At 42.2% G+C, this 19846-nt stretch overlaps 2 protein-coding genes across 2 annotated transcripts in view; one reads left to right on the forward strand and one right to left on the reverse strand.

Moving 5' to 3' along the window:
* LOC139622373 (uncharacterized) overlaps positions 1-11912 on the reverse strand; it is a 20345-nt gene extending 8433 nt beyond the window's left edge. Inside the window, exons 1-10 of the mRNA XM_071479650.1 lie at positions 11754-11912; positions 11578-11662; positions 10905-11019; positions 8554-8989; positions 6766-8398; positions 6325-6588; positions 5639-6043; positions 5056-5460; positions 3839-4279; positions 1778-2227 (exon numbers count right to left, since the gene is read on the reverse strand). Coding sequence (XP_071335751.1) covers positions 1778-2227; positions 3839-4279; positions 5056-5460; positions 5639-6043; positions 6325-6588; positions 6766-8398; positions 8554-8944 — 3989 coding nt within the window. The 5' untranslated portion in view covers positions 8945-8989; positions 10905-11019; positions 11578-11662; positions 11754-11912. The remainder of the gene's footprint in view (positions 1-1777; positions 2228-3838; positions 4280-5055; positions 5461-5638; positions 6044-6324; positions 6589-6765; positions 8399-8553; positions 8990-10904; positions 11020-11577; positions 11663-11753) is intronic.
* Positions 11913-13959: 2047 nt separating this feature from the next.
* On the forward strand, positions 13960-19682 carry LOC139622394 (high affinity cGMP-specific 3',5'-cyclic phosphodiesterase 9A-like). The gene is made up of 14 exons (XM_071479691.1): positions 13960-14206; positions 14900-15049; positions 15279-15318; positions 15398-15500; positions 15794-15936; positions 16170-16229; positions 16315-16492; positions 16974-17096; positions 17196-17288; positions 17409-17476; positions 17556-17658; positions 18042-18146; positions 18604-18750; positions 19004-19682. Exons 1-14 carry the CDS (start codon positions 13996-13998, stop codon positions 19094-19096), a joined length of 1617 nt encoding a protein of 538 aa, XP_071335792.1. The 5' UTR covers positions 13960-13995; the 3' UTR covers positions 19097-19682.
* The last annotated feature ends 164 nt before the right edge of the window (positions 19683-19846 follow it).

Genomic DNA, 19846 nt, shown 5'->3' on the forward strand with positions numbered 1-19846 from the left:
ATTGTTCTGATTTTATTTCTTAGCTCGTGTTGGCACGGACACAATTAGTGAGAGAGAGAGAGAGAGAGAGAGAGAGAGAGAGAGAGAGAGAGAGAGGAGAGAGAGAGAGGGAGAGAGAGGGAGAGAGAGAGAGAGAGAGAGAGAGAGAGAGAGAGAGAGAGAGAGAGAGAGAGAGAGAGGGAGAGAGAGAGAGAGCGAGAGAGAGGGAGGGAGAGAGAGAAGAGGAGAGAGAGAGGGAGGGAGAGAGAGAGAGAGGAGGAGAGAGGGAGAGAGAGAGAGCGAGAGGGAGAGAGAGGAGAGAGGGAGAGAGAGAGGAAGAGAGAGAGAGAGAGAGAGAGAGAGAGAGAGGGAGAGAGATTGAGAGAGAGAGGGGGAGAGACAGAGGGGGGCAGAACATGAGAGAGAGAGGGAGAGGGAGAGAGAGAGAGAGCACAGAGGGAGGGAGAGAGGGAGAGAGAGAGAGGGAGAAAGAGAGAGACAGAGGGAGAGAGAGAGGGAGAGAGAGAGACAGACAGAGAGAGAGAGAGGGAGAGAGGGAGAGACAGAGAGAGAGACAGAGAGAGAGAGGGGGAGAGACAGAGGGGGGCAGAACATGAGAGAGAGAGGGAGAGGGAGAGAGAGAGAGAGAGAGCACAGAGGGAGGGAGAGAGGGAGAGAGAGAGACAGACAGAGAGAGAGAGAGAGGGAGAGAGGGAGGGAGAGAGAGAGAGAGAGAGAGCACAGAGGTCACATGGCTGTTGTTAGCATGTGGTGGTAGCTAACAAGCTGAGGCTGTGGATATAAGATTCCTATAAAACAACAAGGATGACGGAGGCAACGAGGCACAGGTGAGGCTGAAGGAGGAAGAAGAAGAGTCACCTGTTGCCGTAGCAGCAGCTGAGTCAGGACGTCAGAGTGACACTGACTCACCTACAAGCTCCGGTTGGTGAAGAAGAGGCTCTCACATGTTTCAGACTCAAGGCACACCTTCCATGTTATTATGTGACCCTACAGTCTGACCCCTGCTGGTCCAGCTAGTCTGACCTCACTATGATATTACTGTGGATCATGGGCTGAGCACAGACAGACAGTGGGACGACCTCACTCTGTCTTTGGAAAATCCAACTGAAAAGTCTTCAAGCCATAATTCATTTCCCCTGAAGCAGCTGTAAGAAGCATCTCTGCAGCTGATCTGGAGAAGTTTTCTACTTCACTTTTAATAACAAGTACAAATGTCCAGGTTATAATATCATGTTATGGTCCTTGTTCATTGTGTTGGTCTATTAATGACTAGTGGACATTTGGAGACAAAGCACAGACTAGTCTGTGTGTGTGTGTGCCCAATAATAATAATATTAATAATAATCATTATTATTATTAATATTATACCTTTATCTGGAAAAGACAAGGTGGTGATTAAATTACACACCTGGAATAACAGGTGTGAAATAAATCAAATGCAGAATAATATAGAACAATCAAACAAAAATACAGTGTAACAGGAGAGTGAACAGTAAAATATGTGAAACTAAAAGGAAAAATATCTGAACTCAGTTCAACACAGAGAAAATGAGACAGATGATGGAGCTGCTGTGAATGTAGTTGAGCTTAGATAAAAGTAGAGGCTAAAACCTGTGGTTTAATGCTGCTTCCAGTAGTGTGGGTGTGACTGTGACTGTCATATCATTGAATAACATGTATGATAATGTTTGGACCCCCACCCCCCACAAATCCCCCTGGGCTAAGCCCCCAACGTCTCAGGATCCTAACAAAGCCTCTGACTGGACAATACATTTACCTGAGCTGTGAGATATGAGGCAGACACTGCAGGAAACTCCTCACTTCACTCTCTTCATGTGACCAGCCTGTCAGCTTCACTGGTTTCTTCTCTGACTGGAGTTTCAGCACTTCCAGGAGGATGGAGGTCTTTCTCTCTGAGAGGTCTATGATCCAGACTGGAGCTGACTGGAAAACTGACTGTAATGATGGAAGGAACCTCAGGCCTGTTTTAGTCTCATGGTCCTTCACATGGGAGCAAATATCCAGCAGGAAATCACACTGATGTTCTTTATAATGATCATTATCATAAATCATGTATCTGTGACTCAGAGGGAAAGTTTCATATGTGCACACTGATGATAACATCTCCAGTATCTTCTCTCCTGTCTGTTGTTCTCTCTCTGCTGCCGCACACAACAGATTCCCAAACATCTCAGCTTCATCTGAGACTTCAAACCAGGGATGAAAACTGAAAAGAGAATAAAACATGTTGTTAAGATGTCAGTAGCAGTAGAAAATCTTCAGTTTCTCTCCTGTCAATCATTCACAGCTGAAACCTCCTTCTTAGCTACAGCTGATTTATTGGTTGTATTAGAGTCAGAGCAGCCAGTGAATGAACTTTTCATCCAGCATCAGTGACTGATCACATTTTGTGATAAAGAAACTGATTGAGTCCTAAAAGTGTGAAGGACTTTAAAAAGCCTCTTTAGATGATTCCTACAGTAAATCCAACACCAGCTCACTGACGGAGTTAAAGAATAACCACCATTTATGGTGATTCTTCACTGGAGGAGGAGACGTTGTTCGGCCTGGAGCCCTGGATTCATTTATTGTTCTGATTTTATTTCTTAGCTCGTGTTGGCACAGACACAATTAGTGAGAGAGAGGGAGAGAGAGAGAGAGAGAGAGGGAGAGAGAGAGGGAGAGAGGGAGGGAGAGAGAAAGACAGAGAGGGAGGGAGAGAGAGACAGAGAGAGAGACAGAGAGAGAGCACAGAGGTCACATGGCTGTTGTTAGCATGTGGTGGTAGCTAACAAGCTGAGGCTGTGGATATAAGATTCTTCTAAAACAACAAGGATGACGGAGGCAACGAGGCACAGGTGAGGCTGAAGGAGGAAGAAGAAGAGTCACCTGTTGCCGTAGCAGCAGCTGAGTCAGGACGTCAGAGTGACACTGACTCACCTACAAGCTCCGGTTGGTGAAGAAGAGGCTCTCACATGTTTCAGACTCAAGGCACACCTTCCATGTTATTATGTGACCCTACAGTCTGACCCCTGCTGGTCCAGCTAGTCTGACCTCACTATGATATTACTGTGGATCATGGGCTGAGCACAGACAGACAGTGGGACGACCTCACTCTGTCTTTGGAAAATCCAACTGAAAAGTCTTCAAGCCATAATTCATTTCCCCTGAAGCAGCTGTAAGAAGCATCTCTGCAGCTGATCTGGAGAAGTTTTCTACTTCACTTTTAATAACAAGTACAAATGTCCAGGTTATAATATCATGTTATGGTCCTTGTTCATTGTGTTGGTCTATTAATGACTCGTGGACATTTGGAGACAAAGCACAGACTAGTCTCTGTGTGTGTGTGTGTGTGTGTGTGTGTGTGTTTGTGTGTGTGTGCCCAATAATAATAATATTAATAATTATTATTATTATTATTATTATTATACCTTTATCTGTAAAAGACAAGATGATGATTAAATTAGACAGCTGGAATAACAGGTGTGAAATAAATCAAATGCAGAATAACATAGAACAATAGAACAAAAATACAGTGTAACAGGAGAGTGACCAGTAAAATATGTGAAACTAAAAGGAAAAATATCTGAACTCAGTTCAACACAGAGAAAATGAGACAGATGATGGAGCTGCTGTGAATGTAGTTGAGCTTAGATAAAAGTAGAGGCTAAAACCTGTGGTTTAATGCTGCTTCCAGTAGTGTGGGTGTGACTGACTGTCATATCATTGAATAACAAGTGTGATAATGTTTGGACCCCCACCCCCCACAAATCCCCCTGGGCTAAGCCCCCAATGTCTCAGGATCCTAACAAAGCCTCTGACTGGACAATACATTTACCTGAGCTGTGAGATATAAGGCAGACACTGCAGGAAACTCCTCACTTCACTCTCTTCATGTGACCAGCCTCTCAGCTCCACTGGTTTCTTCTCTGACTGGAGTTTCAGCACTTCCAGGAGGATGGAGGTCTTTCTCTTTGAGAGGTCTATGATCCAGACTGGAGCTGACTGGAAAACTGACTGTAATGATGGAAGGAAGCTCAGGCCTGTTTTAGTCTCATGGTCCTTCACATGGGAGCAAAGATCCAGCAGGAAATCACACTGATGTTTGTTATCATCATCATCCATGTATCTGTCACTCAGAGGGAAAGTTTTGTATGTGCACACTGATGATAACATCTCCAGTATCTTCTCTCCTGTCTGTTGTTCTCTCTCTGCTGCTGCACACAACAGATTCCCAAACAACTTGGCTTCATCTGAGACTTTAAACCAGTGATGAAAACTGAAAAGAGAATAAAACATGTTGTTAAGATGTCAGCAGCAGAAAAAGAGACAGACAACACTGACATACAGGGAGTGTAGCTGCTAAAAGTCAACAAAACACCTGCTAATGAGCAGAACACAGTAAAATCAATCAGACTCAAATTCAACTCACAAAGACAATGAGTTTTACTAACTCACTTCACAACATGTTTAAGGAACCAGGAATGTCAGACAACAATGCTGGATCCTCAAATCACTGATGAACCAATGAGTTCAAAGCCTGAAATACTAGACCACAGTTTGAACATCCATCATTCTGTTAAACTGTAAAACTGAATAAAGTCCTAGTGAAGCAGAATTAGGATTTTCACTGTTTCACTTTCACTTCCTCATGATGTGTCATTTCATTTCAATCAAGCAAAAAAAACAAAAAAAAAACTTCTCAGTCTTCTTATGCTCTTCTCTTCATCTCTCATTGTTAAAACATCCTGTGTTAAAAACGAACATGGAGCTTGTTGAACTGAACATGAATCAGTTCATAAGAGAAGAGCAGTACTCTGTAGAAGTGTTACCTTTCTGCCCCAAGGAACTCTGGGTAATGTAGTAATAAGTACACTGTAGAGTGTAAAGTAAAAATATTCCATCAGTAAAACTACACACCATGATGTAATGTTGATGAGGACTGGTCAGTTGAACATGTGACCTTCAGCTTCAAACTAACAGTGAGTTGGTGTAGATGTAAGAACACAGCTCCACACATGGAAACTGAAGTCATGTTGAGTACAGTTCATTTACCTGAGCTGTGAGATATAAGGCAGACACTGCAGGAAACTCCTCACTTCACTCTCTTCATGTGACCAGCCTGTCAGCTCCACTGGTTTCTTCTCTGACTGGAGTTTCAGCACTTCCAGGAGGATGGAGGTCTTTCTCTCTGAGAGGTCTATGATCCAGACTGGAACTGACTGGAAAACTGACTGTAATGCTGGAAGGACACTCAGGCCTGTTTCAGTATCATAAGAGAACAGGTCCAGTATAAAATCAAACCATTTCTGTTCAAGAGGGAAAGTTTTGTATCTGCACACTGATGATAACATCTCCAGTATCTTCTCTCCTGTCTGTTGTTTTCTCTCTGCTGCTGCACAGAACAGATTCCCATAGAACCTGGTCTCTTCTGAAGGATCTGATGACTGAGGCATGAAGCTGAAATCACAAGGATTAAAAAAAAGTGATGTATGGTTTTTATCCAAAAGAAATAAAATGTTTCTATGAACTGTATTGGGACATTTGTTATGATAATTTAATATTCATGCAAAAACACTCAAAAAACACAGGAAAGCTTCCAGTGTAAAGGGAAGTACTGAAAAACATAACCATTTACCTGAGCTGTGAGATATAAGGCAGACACTGCAGGAAACTCCTTACTTCACTCTCTTCATGTGACCAGCCTGTCAGCTGCACTGGTTTCTTCTCTGACTGGAGTTTCAGCACTTCCAGGAGGATGGAGGTCTTTCTCTCTGAGAGGTTTATGATCCAGACTGGAGCTGACTGGAAAACTGACTGTAATGATGGAAGGAAGCTCAGACCTGTTTCAGTATCATAAGAGAACAGGTCCAGTAGGAAATCAAACCATTTCTGTTCAAGAGGGAAAGTTTTGTATCTGCACACTGATGATAACATCTCCAGTATCTTCTCTTCTGTCTGTTGTTCTCTCTCTGCTGCTGCACACAACAGATTCCTATAGAACCTGGTCTCCTCTGAAGGATCTGATGACTGAGACATGAAGCTGAAATCACAAGGATTTAATAAAAATAAAAAAAGACTTTACATGTATGGTTTTTAAACAAACACATCAAACACGTCTGCATTGCATGTACAGTAAAAATGCATTATATTAATATTTAAGCACATACTGTACGGTTGTACACAAATATAATGTTGTCTGGCCCTGGCTGTCGCCGGCACAGAGACATAAAAAGAATTTTCATTTTAACACTGACGGTTTTACAAAACAATAAAAATGAAAATATGTGGAATCAACATTACACAAAAACAAAAGCTACATACCTGAGAGAGCTGATGTATGGCAAAGCTTCTGAGAGGAACTCACAAAGACTATAACTGATAGAAGTCGCTCTGTCCCAGTACAGACAGACATTAGCCTTCATGGTAATCTGCTTCATGACATTTACAGCTCCTTCAAACAGCTCTCTTTCACCCTCAACTGGAAGGTGCAACTGATTTCCATCAAGGTCAAGTAAGCTGTCGTGGTCCATCTGCCCTTCACTGAGAAGGAAAATCTTCCACAGTTGCCGTGGCAGCGGGCCACACCTATAATTTGAAGAATAATCAAAGACCATTTCCTCATTATAAAAGTAATCAGTAACATATCATTCCAGTACACTTTCCATCAATTTTCTATACTTGCTTGAGGTGCCACAGCTTCTAAATTAGAAATGTTGTTATCTAAGCAGCAATTTGACACTCAGAACACATGCACACATGTACCATTGGACATTTTCAAGACATCCAAGCAGTTGTTTCATTCCTTGTTCTGATACCGTGACGTCTTCAAGGTTCAGCTGTATTTTCCTGTCCTTTGACTGAGTGACCACATAGGCCACAGCACAGCAAGAGTAAGAGTCGAGACTCTGTCCAGTGAGATCCAGGCAGTAGTCCAGTTTGTCCAGAAGGTCTTTGCATGCTTTAGGACACTGGGACTCATACAGGCACTGGCATAAGAACAGTATGTCCACACCAGATCCACTGTCTTCAGAAACACACTCATGCTTCCGCAGACAATGAGAAAATGTGGTCATCATTTTCTCAAAGAACCAGTCAGATGTATCCTTGAGCTCCTCAGCTGGAATCAGACACTCCATCAAACTTGGGTTCTTCACATTCAACAACCTACAGATGAAAGGGATCAGGTGCTTCATGTGTTTCATCTCTTTAGTCAAGCACTGCTGAAAAACATCCTTAATTTTATCTGGCTTCTTGAAGAGCCACAGTGCAGCAAAAAACTCCTGCATTGTGTAATGGAGAAATGCATATGTGTTTTTTGTCTGAGTAGGAGCAGCTTTGATAACAAGTTGTTTCAGGAAGGAAAGGACAGAGCTGTCTTCACAGGGCCGTTCCATTAAGTTCACAGTTTTTCCTTCAGTTGCAAGAAAAGCAACCTCAGCCAAAGACAGTATTTCCTTCCTTGTGTTTTTGATGTAGGAATCTAGATCTTTGGTTTTTATTGTTACGTTGCTATTCTTTTGAAGGCAATAACGAACAATATTGATGTATATTTCAGTTATAGTGCAGGGCTGTGGAGAGTCTTCTGATGGAAAGCAGGCAGCCACCATCAGCGCATACATTGGGACGTGGCAAAGAGTTAACAACTCCAAGTTGCTCAAAACCTTCTTGTGATCTTGGTCGAGCATTGTAGATAAGTATGTTGTTATGGACTGCTCACTAAAGCCTTTCACTTCCACTCTGAGAAAGTCTCCAGAGAACAAGTCCTCATCATCTGGTCTGCACGTTACAATGATTTTTGCATCAGGTAGTAGGTCCTTCTTTACAAGTCTCTTCACCACAGATGAGAGATCTGTGATTCCATCAAAAATTATTGTAACATTCTCTGAGTTCTTCTTGATATCATTTAACACCTCTTCTTTGTCATCATCTGGTTCACTGAACAAACCGAAAAGAAGATGCTCCAAGCTCACATCCTTCATGAAGTTGGATGTTTCTCTCATGTCAAAGTAAAAAATGTAATCTAGCTCTTGATTTTCTCCTTCTGCCCAGAGTTTCAACATTTCCTGTGTGAGTGCTGTCTTTCCAATCCCCGCCTTACCAACCAAGACTATGTTTTCATCCACTTTCAGCAGGTCACTGGGGGAAATTTCTGCTTTGTCCTCAGGAATGTATGTCCTTAGCTTTTTAGGGCGACTCATCTTGCTTTTCCTGTTCTTAAATTTCTTTGTTTGAAGTGGAGAAAAATTTCCTTCTGTGTCTAATACAAGTGATGTGTAGGACAGATCAGGCTTGTCGCTTCCTTCAAAGAGATTTTTGTTTGCCATCCAAAACTCCTTTGATATTCTTTGTGCTTTTGCCTTCAGCTTTGCCTGATATTTGTGGCACGACATTGGACCTAAAACGACAGTAAGTAAAGAAATGTACCGTGAATTTTACAGTGGATGAATATATGCACTCAAATACATAAAAGTGCATTAAATACAATCAGCAGATCAATGATAAATAATAAAAATGTGTAACATGATCAACAAGAACTCAGAATCAAAATACCTCGTAAATACTTAATATCCATTTCTGTGTCTTCCTTGAAAGAATAGCAGCTGATCCAGTGGTGCAGGTCAAATTTCTTAGTAGAAACTCCACTCCTTTTCTCAGGGGGGGGTGGTGGCCTTCCCAAGGTCCTCTTCCTTGTCATGTCAATAATCCTAAGTAATTCATAACAAGCTCCGTCCCCTTTGTTTGTGACTAACCTCAGTATTTCTCTGGTTTTATCAAAGTCATTGGTCTCTGCCTGTATTTTGCTAACTTCTTCATCAGTGAGAACTTTTCGCTGACACAAGTTCTCCAGAATCACAGAGAGACTCTTTAATTCCCCCACAAGGTGAAGTCTGGCATGTTGGACATATTCTAAGGCAGACTGTGACTGTGATGTACAAGCCATGTCCTGACTTATCTTTGTCCTGCAAACAGACCCAACTTCAAAGATCTGAAAAACAAGATACCAGAAATAAAATGTTAATCAAAATAATTATTTTTCCTGTGACATTTTAACTATTATGTTAAACGTCAGAAACCTTTTTGCAGGACTGTCTAAACATCATGCAGTTGGAATAATTCAACAGCTTAACATCAGTCCTAATGATGTCTATCCAAGATGAAGAATGTGCAAAACAAAACAGCAGAGTAGGGGATCTAAACATTCTTGAGACCTGGTCCTTTAAGGCCACATGTAGACTAAGATTGAGACTCGCAGACACTACACACTGCATCACTTAAATGCATCACATCCTCTGAAGCTGATAAACAGCAAAAATTTCTGCTTAGAAAAAAAGAATTATTTGGTTCTCAAGTTAGTTGCAGATTAATATTCTGTCATCCACTAATCAATTCATCAACCAAACGTTGCAGCTGTATGAGTTAAACATCTCCCAAACCTAAGACAGTACAAGATAGTGTTCTTTTTAGTTACAATGCAAATACAACACTATTTATTATATCAGAGGGTCTGTTAATGCAACTCAACATGATTTTAGGCAGGACTAGTGCATAAATGCTATATTTACATAGCATCTGTATCATTCATACAACCATATGGAAAGCATAACAAACAATTTAATTTATTCATTTTGGCTTCAATGTGTATTTGACACGATTACAGACACAAATACAAATTCTGCATTGTAAATTATCAGAGAAATCTGTTTGGTGCTTGTTAACATAACCTGGCTGGCTACCTCCGGCTACCTCATATCATCACCATAACAGTTATAAGATTTACTTTTTCTTACTCCTAAAGTATAATACAGAACAATGCACACATTGAAAATTATTCTCTAGGTCGTAAGAAATAGGAACGGTTACTAGAGAAGGGTCCATCTGCAGACGACAGACCAGGGGGCGTGGCATGACCATCCAGTTACACCCCCAAACACAATACCGGCCAATGGAGGACTGTTCAGTCACATACCGTTTTGGGTCGAAGTGAATTAGAAAAGACAACCCTTGAAATAACGTTAAGACGATGAAACAGAAGAAGAGCTATGGCGGAGCACAAGCAACAGGTAATGATGATGTTTGTGTATAGTAAACAATATATTTAACAACAGTCACGCCCCCTGGGGGGTGTAACTGGATGTCATGTCACGCCCCGATCACGCCACGCCCCCTGGTCTGCAGGCCGGACCTTACTGATGAAGAGGTTGCTAGGTTACTGCAGCACAAGCTAACTTCATGACGGTTTAGTTACTGTTGGCCTGCCGCCTCTGTGGCTGAGCCAAATTAAAGACTAATAAATATATAGCGAGTGAGTTACTAAATAGCTCTGTTAAATAAAACTTTTACAAGCCAACGTTACATCTGAATAGAAAGCAATACTCAAGAAAGATAAAGGTCGACTTCAAACTAGTTTTGGCGCGAACGTTACCTTTGCTAACGGCAACACAAACTTAAGTAATTTATCCCATAAAAATTAGCTTAAAGTATCTATAAATAACATTAACGCACCTTGTTTTGTCCTGAAAGATAATCATTGACTGTATATAGAAAAAAATCCCATAAAAATGTGGTGTTTTTTATTGGATTTGGATCTTATTTGTTGATTAGATTTTAGCTGAAAATAAGGAAGAGGAAGTAAAGCGGAAAACTAGGACGTCCTCAAACTAATTTAAAGTTAGAGGAAGAGGTGAGCTTCACCTTACATATAAGTAACGCAACACTGGTGGCAAATTTATAAACTTTATCATCCGCAGGTATATTCTGAGAAGTGGTTGACGAAATGATAATTGGAAAAAGAAGGGAAGGCTCTTTTCTTCTATAGGTTCTCTTCTTCATCTGTACTATACAGGCGACAGGTTTCAGTCATAACATCATAAAACTGTGCAGCTCTTCTTTCTTAATCTTACCTGAGTAGCACAGAGAGACTCTTTTAATCCTCATGTTGAGTTTGGCTGGTCTCTTTGCTGAGAGCTTCCTGGTGTTTCATACTTTCACTTTTGTCGCAGCAAGACTTCGGTAAAGCTGGAAAGATATTCACAGATTCAAACTTCCCGATTAAATAACTCAGAGCTAAAACAAACAACGTCTCTTTCCTATCGTGGTAAAGTAGAAAATAAGCTCCAACCAAGTTTTAATCAAAACCAGAGCTGGAGACACCAGGTAGACTTTCAGGCGCAGCCGCTTTGAGCCCAGTGAGCAGGGACCGTCTACAAAATGCAATACCGAAAACACATGCTAAATAAATATTCAATAATTTCACTCTTATTTTTTTTTTATCCCAATAAAAAAATCCCCAAATTCTCCAAATTAACTGCAGCCCATTAATTAATGTCTGACATGATTTTTGTGACACTACAGTGTGTAAGTGAAGTTAGTGTTTTCGGTATTGCACTTTGTAGACGGTCCCTGGTCAACCGGCCCAGCGGTTGCACCTGAAAGTCAACATTATTTCTCGTTTTGATTAAAACTGGGTTGTAGCTTATTTTCTACTTTACCACGACAGGAAAGATTTTTACAACATTTTAGTTCTGAGTTATTTCATCGGGAAGCTCCAATCTGTAAATATCTTTCCAATATTACCGAGGTGTTTAACCCACAAAGTGCTGTCCCGTTTCTCTTCGTGCCATTTTGAGCCCAATCACTAATTAGGCGACGTCAATTAAGTCTGTGAGAATAAATAAACAGTTAATAGAAAATCTCTTCGTCTTTTTTAATGTTTTTATTGGTTTAAGAAAGAACGATAGGAACAAACTCACCTGCTCCGTGAGAAGAAGAAAGCTGGAGTTTCAGTGATGCACCTTAAGGCAACTAACGGCCCGATGACGCTGCACGTCGCCACCAGGGGGCGCGGTGACATCATCACTCACGTTTGCAAACGTCAACGGACGGAGGGGTATATAAGAGGGGCCGGGCGGTGGATGTATTGTCAGACCTGGATGACGGATCTAAAAATGGCGCCATTCAGTTCAATACAAGTTGCTCACCGGGCGCATACGCCGAAAAAGTTTCTGGTTTCCGGGTTACTTCCGCGTTATGCGGCCCATAGAGACTGCGCAGTAGTGTCTCTCCCATCATGCCTTTGGGCGATGAGAACGAGCGAAAAACGTTCTCGATCTGTTGCTGCGCGTTCACGAGGGCTCTGCTGGAGGACTGATGTTTAACAGATGTTTAATCCAGGAGCGGCCCGGGGCCTTAAACACGGATTTAAAACGGCAACAGTAACAACATTCAGGTTTAAGCTTCAGAGCCTGAAGTCACATAAAATAAATAAATAAAATGGGAATATAACCTTAGTCAAAGGGATTTTTGGAAATTTTTGCAAATTGGGGACTGCATTAAAGTTAATCAGAAAAATAACCCTGACCCCCAAACTAGAATTGAGGAGTTATTCAATGTCACTAAGCACAAAAAAATGCAGAGCTTCTAAATTTTATGAGCTTATGAGAGAGGTACAATCATCCCATTTGGAAGGTTGAGACTGAGCTGGGAGAAGGATTTGGACGAAAATAGATGGAAGAAGTTGGTACAGCTGTTCCCGTGAAGCACAGTCTCAGCTTATTCAGTACAAACTGCTCCGAAGAAGTCACTGGACTCTTAGTAAATTGGCCAAACTGAAACTTAAAGACAGGGACACCTGTTGGAGATGTGAGAAAGAAGCTGGGACTCTTGTACGCATGTTATACTCTTGTGAAAAAATGAACGCCTGTGGGAAGGGCTTATTACTGCAACAGGATGTGGAATAATACTGAGACACTGGAAGTCATCTAGTTTATGTGGTTTTAAGGAATGGATCGACCTGATGACAAGAATGACACATTTGAACAGGTCACTAACAGAGTCGGGGAGAGAAGATATTTTCAATCAAGTCTGGGGCTCTTTTAATCATTAATATTAATAGAGGGGATGTCTGATTAGATAAATAATTGGCACCGGATGTATCGGATGCAACTGATTGGTCAACTCAGAGGTATAGATGTAAGGCAGTTATGTTGTTTTATTTATTTGTTTTCTTGGTTTTGATATTTTCTTTTAATGTTAATGTATATGTTCTCATTAAAAGAAGACAGTGAACTTTTTATATGTTTGAATTTTATATGATGGCGATGTTGTTATGTATGTTCTACTGTCTGTCAAAAATACTCATTAAAAAAAAAAGTTGCTGTGGTAAGGAATTGTGGGAAAGCGTTTCCTCCTTGAAATTAGGTGGATTAGGTAGAAGTAGAAGAACAGGTCCAATACCTAACGCAAACACCAAAAGGCTCTGAGAAATGGCAGCCTGGATGATCCAAATGTAACAGAATTAAATGTCCAGAGCTGGAGTTCTGGACCAGATTAATGATAACGTTTGTCCAGTCAATCTGCAGCAGCTGCTGCCATCTGGTGGGTAGTGTTGAGTCTTTAAACCCATATGTTGGAGTTGGAGTAGGTTCATTTTTTCCACCTCTCCTTCAACAACAAGCATCTCCAACTTTAAACCAACAAGCTGTCCTCACCTTGTAGTTGCTGGAGTTGACCCAGGAGCCACCGCGTCCACCATCCTGTCCAGCGTGGCCTGGTCCTGCTCCAGCTCCGGGGACCAGCTTTATGACCTCCTGGCCCACCTGGAGCCTCTTCCTAATGTCATTCTGCATCACCTGCTCCTCCATGGCTGCTGCTGCTGGAGTCAGAGCAGACTTCCAGCTGGCTTCTCTCCTCATGCTTCAGCTCCACAGTTTTCCTATAGTGGAAAATACTTCATTTACCTGAGGTTTTGTGTCTGTTAATTACATGACTCACAAAAAATGGAAGCTATTTGATAAAACAAATGAGTTCAACATAAATTAAAATCAACACTGAACAACACTGAAAATCAAAAATAAAATTAACACTGTACTTTAATGATACAAACTTCTGACAGATTTAAAATTAAATATATTATGTAGATCCAAATAATCTAGAGTGGATCCGGGCCCCTGGGGTTTGGGGACTCTGAGCAGTGCCCACATAGCTCACCCTTGAATGGATGAGTGGGTGGGCTCTCTGTCAGTAGCAGGTGGTCCCTTTCCACATTCAAGGTGCACGTCAGTGTCAAGAGGTGTCATTTTCACTTGTGGAGCAGGTCATGCTTCACCTGGCTCTGGGATGACAACAAAAATTATTCACTTCATGGTGAACGGGCGACTGGAGCAGGCAGAGCTCGGCCCTGACTGCTCCGCTGCAGACGTCAGAGGTAAGAGGTCCAGACCGGCGTTTGTGTCAGCTGCTGAGTTTATCTCTGTTATCATAATCTACAGGTTTAAAACTGTGTGACAGCTACTATCTAATTCAAACAGTCAGTCTAACCACTGAAGGAGTCAGAAGAGGAGCGATATGCACAGTACAGCATGTATGAAATGTAGTTTCATGGTGGTGAATGTTGCTGCGGCCTCTCTGTGAGGACCTGACCTCCATGTGGCTTTGACAGGTCCTCAGCTTGAAGCTCTTTGTCCTCTCTGCTCCTGTCATCTGGAGACAGTGATGAACAAACAACATGTGACAGCTCGACCTTGGCTCCTTGTCCGGGGCCCTTGACCTGTGAATTTGCCAGTTACAACAGAGTGAAACACTCATCCACTCCACAGGCTTATTTTCAATGTAAATGATGAAGCCTCTCAATAATATTCATACATCAGGGGCTTTGCTCAGATGCAATAAAAAACAAACAAACAAACAGGTGACATCATTGATTTAGTGAACAGAATATTAATCTCACTTCCTTTGCTCAGTGTTCGTTATTTCTCAATTTCAAGTTATTCTCAACTAATCATCATCTTGTAGAATTAGTCTGTTGGAGGGTGGGGGGCAGCTGCTACCCTGACCTACCCTGACCTACCCTGACCTACCCTGACCTACCCTGACCTACCCTGACCTACCTGTCTGACAGATCTGTTTCGGGCAGCGGCGGAGGTGGGGCCTCACCACATCCTGAAGATGTACAACACCAGCGGCAGCGTGGTGAACATCTCGCCCCGGCTGGAGGCCAACAGCGAGGAATCGTACTACCGGCTGGAGGCGGTGGCGTCAGACCTGCACAGTGAGCGGCCTCTCTGTGATTTCTCATCAGGGGCGACAGCAGCACATTGCACAGATGTTTCTGAGGAACCACTGTTATAGGAACGAAGATCTGCAGCACTTCTTCATCTATCATCCTTATATTATACTTATATCATTAATAATGTTAATATTATAAATCCTGGGATCCATCATTTGAAAATATGTTGATGACACAGGTCAGATCTTTTCAGTTGTGTGTGTTTCTGCAGGTGTGGCGATGTCACCAGAGCTGGAACACATGGAATACAGGTGAGTGCGTCCTGGAAGGGGATTGACTGAAGCGTCCGGGGGTAAAGGGCTCACTGTCGTTTCCTGTCTCCACCGTCAGGCTGCACCATCTGGAGAGCAAAGTCATTGAGGACATGGCAAAGACTCCAGATCTCATCTGTGAGCTCAAGAGCCACGTGGAGTCTTTTAAGAGGAAGCTGGAGGTTCGTCAGTCTCACAGACACAGCAGATCTTCAGTCCTGTGAACTTCAGGTTTTCTTATTCTCCAAACATGCAGAAACAAATGAATAAAATCTGTCAGAGCTGCAGCGCTTCAGCCCAAACTAATGCACAATTAGAGCAGAATATTTTTTATTAATATTTTACACAACAACAGAAACTGGCACAAATCCCAGTGACAAATACCACTGCTTCACAACATGAGGCTCCACGGATTTGGTCAAAATAATAATGGCAACAAAAATGATAATAACAATAAATACTACAACCCCATCAGAGTGTGGAGCACCTGAGCTGGATGGGTCTGTTCAAGGATGACGGCGACCAGCAGCCCTCCAAGGTCTCCCCGAAAACCAAAGTGCCTCAGCTGAGCGTGCAGGAGGAACGCCGACAAGTGCGCAGGAAGTTCCTCAACATGAGGTGACCCCACCGTCTGGTTTCCCTGCTGATGAACGCCGTGGTTACTGCCGAGTCCTGATATATATGTTATATATATATATATATTAAACAAATATAAAGTGAAAATAAAACCATGTTTATATATTTCAGTGAAAACATGATGCGCTTCTTGTGTGAATCCAGTTCATGTTTGTTAAGTTTGACCTGATCAAGGTTTTTTGGCACATTAGAGATTCACGTCTCCTCTGTCGCAGCTCGCTGCAGGTGACAGAAGAAGTGAGAGAGCATCTGAAAACGCCCATTTTTGACAACTGGTGAGAACAAACACAAATAAAAAACACTGTCAGACCTACACACACACACACACACTTCTCTCAGGCCTGTGTGTGGTGTCTCCAGGCAGTGGGAGGAGGCGGAGATGCTGGTGCTCCTCCAGGTGATGTTCACCGACCTGGACTTCCTGACGGCGTTCCACATCGAGCTGGAGGTGCTGCAGAACTTCCTGTTCGAGGTCTACTGCCACTACAACAACATCCCCTTCCACAACTTCCAGCACTGCTTCTGCGTCACCCAGATGGTACGAGCAGCAGCAGGACCCAGGACCTTACCTGAAAATCAGACGCAAGAAAATGACATGACATCAGGACTTCTGTAAATCAGAAGAGAGGCTCAGATCCTCTCCTCTGATTGGCTGACTGACCTGTTGTTACTAGAGCTCCAGAGAGAAGCCTGAGAGAGGAGATGTAAAACTACACTGAGATGGTTTTTGGTTCTTAAAAAGATCAACACTTCAGATAAAACACTGGAAAAATGTCAAATATGGGACGTTTAATAAAAAATAGGAGACACATGAAAAAATGTTTTTTAAAAATCTGCCAATATACAGTAGGTTGACAATATCAGTTTCTCCACCAATAGATTGGTCAGGTTGAAAAATACGTTTAATATTCATCTTGGCTTTGACCAGACAGCAGCTGTGAGCGCAGGTCGCTGTGGCGGGAAAGTCTGATTTTGAGGAAAGCGCTGTTTTCTGGTGTCTGTTGGGGTATGTTCTGCAGATGTACGGGCTGATTTGGCTGACAGACCTCAGGAATAAATTGGGAAGAATCGACCTGTTGATCATGTTGACCTCGGCTCTGTGCCACGACCTCGACCACCCCGGCTACAACAACGTCTACCAGGTCACCCCACTGCCGCTCTGCTTTGTTTGATGGTCTGTTAATCTTATAACGCCGAGGTGATTGTTGAAAATTGATGTGTACCTTTCTTTTCCTGCACAGATCAACGCTCAGACTGACTTGGCTCTTCGCTACAACGACATTTCACCCCTGGAAAACCACCACTGTGCCATCGCCTTTGGCATCCTGTCCAAGGTACACACAACATGATGCATTAAAGCTCCCCTGCAGTCTAGAGGTAGATGTCCATGTGTGTCCCCTATTTCCTATTTGATTTGACACTGAAATGCTGCAACGTTGCTCTTCCTCCTGCAGCCGGAGTGCAACATCCTGAAAAACCTGACCAGTGAGCAGTACAAACACATCCGAGGAGGAATGATCAAGTAAGGCTTCAGCCACAGCACCGCTCACTTCGTCCAGGGTGAGGCTGCTTTTTTTTAATCTACATGTTTTTTTTTTCAGATGTATTCTGGCCACTGACATGGCGAGGCACAACGAAATCCTCAACAAGTTCAAAGTCATACAGCCGGTGTTCGACTTCACCAACAAGGACCACAAGGACGTGGTAAAGAGAAGCACACAGAGCTCTGTAAACTCCTGTCTCTCCTCTTCTCCCTGTTTTCAGTCATTTCTGGGCTTTATGTCACATTTTAATCTACAGGTCAAATTAATTTTACTTTTAAATACAAACAAAGAAAAACTGCCATCAGTGTCTTTACTCTTGCTGCTTTACTGAGTCTCCATTATATATATTTTTTAACAATAATGTTTCCATGTATTTACATTTATTTCTATAATTTTTTTAAATATTTATTAATACATCTAAAAAAAAAAAAAAAGCAGAGGTATTTCAAGTTGGACCACTTGAAATTCCAACTCTTACTTTGAAAGGAACCTTATATCAAACAGTTCTTACCGGTGTCTCTGATTCTGCGTCCTCGTTTCCAGCTGATGAAGATCATGGTGAAGGTGAGTGACATCTCCAACGAGGCGAGGCCGATGGCGGTGGCCGAGCCGTGGCTGGACTGTCTGCTGCAGGAGTTCTTCAACCAGGTTTTAATTCTCAGATCACAGATCAGTACACAGGAAGTGACTGGAAACAGCTGCGATCAGAGTGGTCAGCGTGAGGGAGTTAACATCACTCTTACCCAAGAAACAGAAATGAATATATTCATGTGTAACTGAAACAAAAAACATCCAGCTTTTGATACAGGAGAAAAATATCTGGATGAATTTGAATAAGGCTGATTTATGGATATCAACACACTGGAGAAGTATAAAACATGGGACCTTCAAAAAAAAAAAAAATCATAACTCATGTACACCAGAATAAAATCAGCCCCCACACTTGGATAAATCTAAGAGCTCACATCCAGAAATAAAAGAAAATCCTCCAAAATCTACAGACTGAAGTTTAACAATGAAGCTTTTCCAAAACGATTACAGTGCATCCTGAAATTCAAATATATGCACAGATTTCTTTTGTTGTTGTGTTGTTGCTGTGCCACAGAGCGACACAGAGAAACTCAAAGGGCTTCCGGTGACTCCGTTCATGGACCGGGACAAAGTGTCCAAACCGTCCTCTCAGACCAGCTTCATCCGCTTTGTTCTCCTGCCGCTCTTCACAGAGCTCACCAAGCTCTTCCCCTGTCTGGAGGTGAAATGTCACTGCGCTCACACACTGAACCGATGCTCCCAGAATCAGTATGTACACATCGCAGTTTGTCTCCAACATCACTGTTGAATACCCCTTTGAAATGTGTCAGTTATTACAGTGCAGCAGGTAGGTACAGGCACACAGCTCCCTCTCAACGAAAAGATGAAATATAAATTCAACTTTTGGTTCATGCACAGAAGTTTTTGCATTTTCTGATTCAAGCTTTTATTTGTTTAACTGTGTTGTTGTGCAGCAACATATCCTGGAGCCGGTGCGAAGGGCCCTGAAGTATTATTCTGATATGGAGAGAGCCAGCAAAGAGGAGGGGGGGGCCACTAAACCATGAGGAGGAGGAGGAGGAGGAGGAGGAGGTGTCCTGTGTTCAGTTCAGACCATGATCTCCTGCAGCAGCGTGTTAGATCTGTCTTTAGTAGGGAGCTGCACGCTTATTTTCTGCATGTATGTGAAACATTAGAATAAAGACAAACACACTGTTGATTTTTAGAATATTTGCACATTGTGAAAAACAGAATTTCACTGTTTTCGGTTAAGTTTGGAAAATGGTTGATATGTGAGCAGAGAGTTCGGGAGGAACCGACGTGATCTGCTTTTACTGAGGATGTTTCTAATGTTGGTTTATTATTGGAAAATTAATCATCTAATTAGTTTTGACTGATTGACCAAAGTCATGACATTAAACAGCCCCATCTAGTGGATGACTCAAGTTCCTACAGTTTTATGTTGAAGGATTACTCTGCACATATTCTACATTTTTCTCATTGTCCACAAATCTCATAAAAAGATGCAAACCAACACTTAATAAAAACTAATAACTGTGTGTGTATCACAGCCTGATGTATCTGTATTCCAAACACATCAGTTATTAATCAATAAAACACATCAGTGTGATCACCGTCCTTCATCACCACGAACACACACTGTTGTTTATTTTGACTCAGTCACACACACTCAGGGGACATAAATGGATTAATCCGCTGCTGAAAATAGTCCCCAGCTGAGCAGCTGTTTGATATTTCCTGTTGGAACTTTCTCTGCTTGGTATTTAAAACCTTTTTGTTTATGTCGTGGTAACAAC

This window comes from Trachinotus anak, unplaced genomic scaffold (genome assembly GCF_046630095.1).
Source record: "Trachinotus anak isolate AG129_WGS33_773 ecotype Australia unplaced genomic scaffold, CSIRO_AGI_Tana_v1 ptg000006l, whole genome shotgun sequence".
In the NCBI taxonomy this organism is placed as follows: Eukaryota; Metazoa; Chordata; class Actinopteri; order Carangiformes; family Carangidae; genus Trachinotus; species Trachinotus anak.

Coding starts and splice junctions, on each gene's coding strand:
- LOC139622394 (XM_071479691.1), top strand. CDS start 13,996: ATGGATGAGTGGGTGGGCTCTCTGTCAGTAGCAGGTGGTCCCTTTCCA. Junction 15,319..15,397: donor CTGGAACACATGGAATACAG/GTGAGTGCGTCC, acceptor CTCCACCGTCAG/GCTGCACCATCTGGAGAGCA. Junction 15,501..15,793: donor CTTTTAAGAGGAAGCTGGAG/GTTCGTCAGTCT, acceptor CAACCCCATCAG/AGTGTGGAGCACCTGAGCTG.